Source organism: Carassius carassius, chromosome 43, assembly GCF_963082965.1.
Source record: "Carassius carassius chromosome 43, fCarCar2.1, whole genome shotgun sequence".
Taxonomy (NCBI): domain Eukaryota; kingdom Metazoa; phylum Chordata; class Actinopteri; order Cypriniformes; family Cyprinidae; genus Carassius; species Carassius carassius.
This window is the reverse complement of record NC_081797.1, coordinates 1,242,371-1,245,000: the sequence shown is the minus strand read 5'-3', so window position 1 is coordinate 1,245,000 and position 2,630 is coordinate 1,242,371. Positions and strand designations below refer to the sequence as shown.

Here is a 2,630-nt window from a genome sequence, read left to right as displayed (position 1 = left end):
CACCAGTTGCAACCAAAATTTAAAAAAAGGTAATCTCGACTGTTTATCTCACAATTCTGACTTTTTTTCCAAACAATTGCAAGTGTATATCTCGCAATTCTGAGAAAAGAAGTCAGAAAAAAAAGTTGCAATTAACTTTTTTATTTTTTTATTTAGTGCCAGAAACAGGCATCCATATATATATATATATATATATATATATATATATATATATATATATATCCGTATATATCCATATTCTTATTTAAAAATATTTAGGTCACAAACTACACACTAAGAAAGCTCAGCAAAATCAGGGCCCAGTGTATTGTGTTCGTATGGTAGTGGTGTTTAAAAGGAATTGATTTCACATGTTTTATCTGACATGTTTATTTGACATGTTTTATGTTTTATATGTTTTATGCATTAGCATATTTTGAACTGAGCATTGCATTGGTTGAAGGACATATTCATAAAATCGTCAGTACTTTTCCTGATATTTTTCTACAGTGTATTTTTAGCCGCATTAACATTTCTTCAGTTCTTTCTTTTGATCGTGTTGTTAAATATGACCAGCACATGTTCTAGGCTTCATCTGATTTTAATGAAAATAGTCTGGAACCAGGAGTTCATTTAATCTGGATTAGATCTGGTAAAGACAGGCGTGTGACACAAACACACTAATGTTCACAGCCACGGCCAGAAATATCTGACATGAGCGTGTGATGACGCAAGCGTTCTGGAATAACCGTCCACTGCTCAGAAACCATGTGCTGCTGACCCATTTAACCCCTGTGTGTGTGTGTGTGTGTGTGTGACAGATAGAGACAGAGAGACCATGTTTTGACCAAATGTCCCCACATACAGAGGGAACCCTGAAATCACCCAGAAACAACAGATGTTATTATAACATGTGTGTGTGTATATCACTGTAAAAAATAAATCCATAAAATAACTGTAAGGTCCTGGCAGCTCAGTACACATGACATTATCCATTCATTTTACAGTCATTTCTGTTAACTCTAAAACACAATGCAATGACGTGCAAAATACTAAATACTGGTAAAACACCTTAAAAAAATAATCCAGAAATTCTACAGTATATTGTGCCCTATTTATAGAGTGTATATAAAAACAATACTTTTTATAATTTATTTATATTTACTGTTTCATTTTTATTAATAATATATGTTTATATATTAGTTGAAGTGCTAAAATAAATGTAACTATATAGACCTTTTTAAATTAAAACACCAAGCTACTAAAATTACAAAAGCACAACAAAATTACAAAAACTTTATCTTAAATTAAACTATAATATAAATATACATATATTTATATAATATAAAATAAATAAATCTATAAATTAATTATATTAATAACACTTTATCTAAATCAGATGAAACACATTTCAAGAAATCCAATACGATCTAAATAAAGAATAGAAAAAAAGAGTCAATGTTTAATTTAAAAAATTTAATATTAATATTAATTTAATGTTTTAGGAAATTCGTCAAGTAAAATGTATTATTTAGGGCAGGAGCTTGTGAAGATAGTTATCAGATTCAGACAGTTTAAATATAGATAGAGAGAAGGAAAAACTCACCAAGACAGGCTAGAAATACATCTATCTATCTATCTATCTATCTATCTATCTATCTATCTATCTATCTATCTATCTATCTATCTATCATGTTTACATTCATGGCTTCCAGTGCAACACTGAAACTCTTCCCTTTACAGATCACATGTCAAAACAATCAATCTCAGCAAGAAACAAGCTCACATGAGAGCACCGCGTGACGCACGCGTGTAACGCACGCGATGAATGAATCAGTCAGAGGATATCTGCTGATGATCAGAAATAAGAAACTGATCACAGCGCGCTTTTCCAGCATGTTCCACACACACACACACACACACACACACACGCACACGGGTAACAGATGTGAATCGTCTCTTACGCAGACAGTCGTGGAGAGATTTCGAGGCCATCGCCGCGTCAGCGCTTGCGTTCAGTGATGATCCGCGGCGCGTCGCTTATTCAACGCGTCCAGAAACAAAACACACCGAGCTCAACGAGGAGACAGACCTGTGTCCCTCTCACTCTCTCTCTCTCTCTCTCTCTCTCTCTCGGTGTGTGTGTGTGTGTGTGTCTCTCTCTCTTTCTCTGTATTCCTCTCTCTATCTCCCTCTCTCTTTCTCTCCCTCTGTGTGTGTGTGTGTCTATCTCTCTTTCTCTGTATCCCTCTCTCTATCTCCCTCTCTCTTTCTCTCCCTCTGTGTGTGTGTGTGTGTGTCTCTCTTTCTCTGTATCCCTCTCTCTATCTCCCTCTTTCTTTCTCTCCCTCTGTGTGTGTGTGTCTCTCTCTCTTTCTCTGTATCCCTCTCTCTATCTCTCTCTCTCTTTCTCTCCCCCTGTGTGTGTGTGTGTCTCTCTCTCTTTCTCTGTATCCCTCTCTCTATCTCCCTCTCTCTTTCTCTCCCTCTGTGTGTGTGTGTGTGTGTATTTCTCTTTTTCTCTTTTTTAGAGGTTTGGATTGATATTAAAATGTACATTAATTTTAAATAATTTTAATAAAATGTTTTATTATTTATTTTTTTATAATTATTATTATATTTTTATAGCCACTATTGTTATATATTTATTT

General features: G+C 34.4%; 1 protein-coding gene across 4 annotated transcripts in view; it reads right to left on the bottom strand.

Annotated features, from left to right (window-relative positions):
- The window catches only part of LOC132125187 (transmembrane protein 117), a 65,337-nt gene extending 63,190 nt beyond the window's left edge, over positions 1-2,147 (bottom strand). For 2 of the 4 annotated variants that reach the window (XR_009426863.1, XM_059536464.1), the window contains exon 1: positions 1,944-2,147. Coding sequence is in view for 2 of the 4 variants with exons in the window: in XM_059536464.1 (XP_059392447.1) it covers positions 1,944-1,974 (31 nt within the window). In the remaining 2 variants the exon portion in view is untranslated. Of the gene's footprint in view, positions 1-1,585; positions 1,768-1,923 lie in introns of those variants that run through there. The other 2 variants (XM_059536465.1, XM_059536466.1) reach the window with 2 other exon arrangements.
- Between the last annotated feature and the right edge of the window lie 483 nt (positions 2,148-2,630).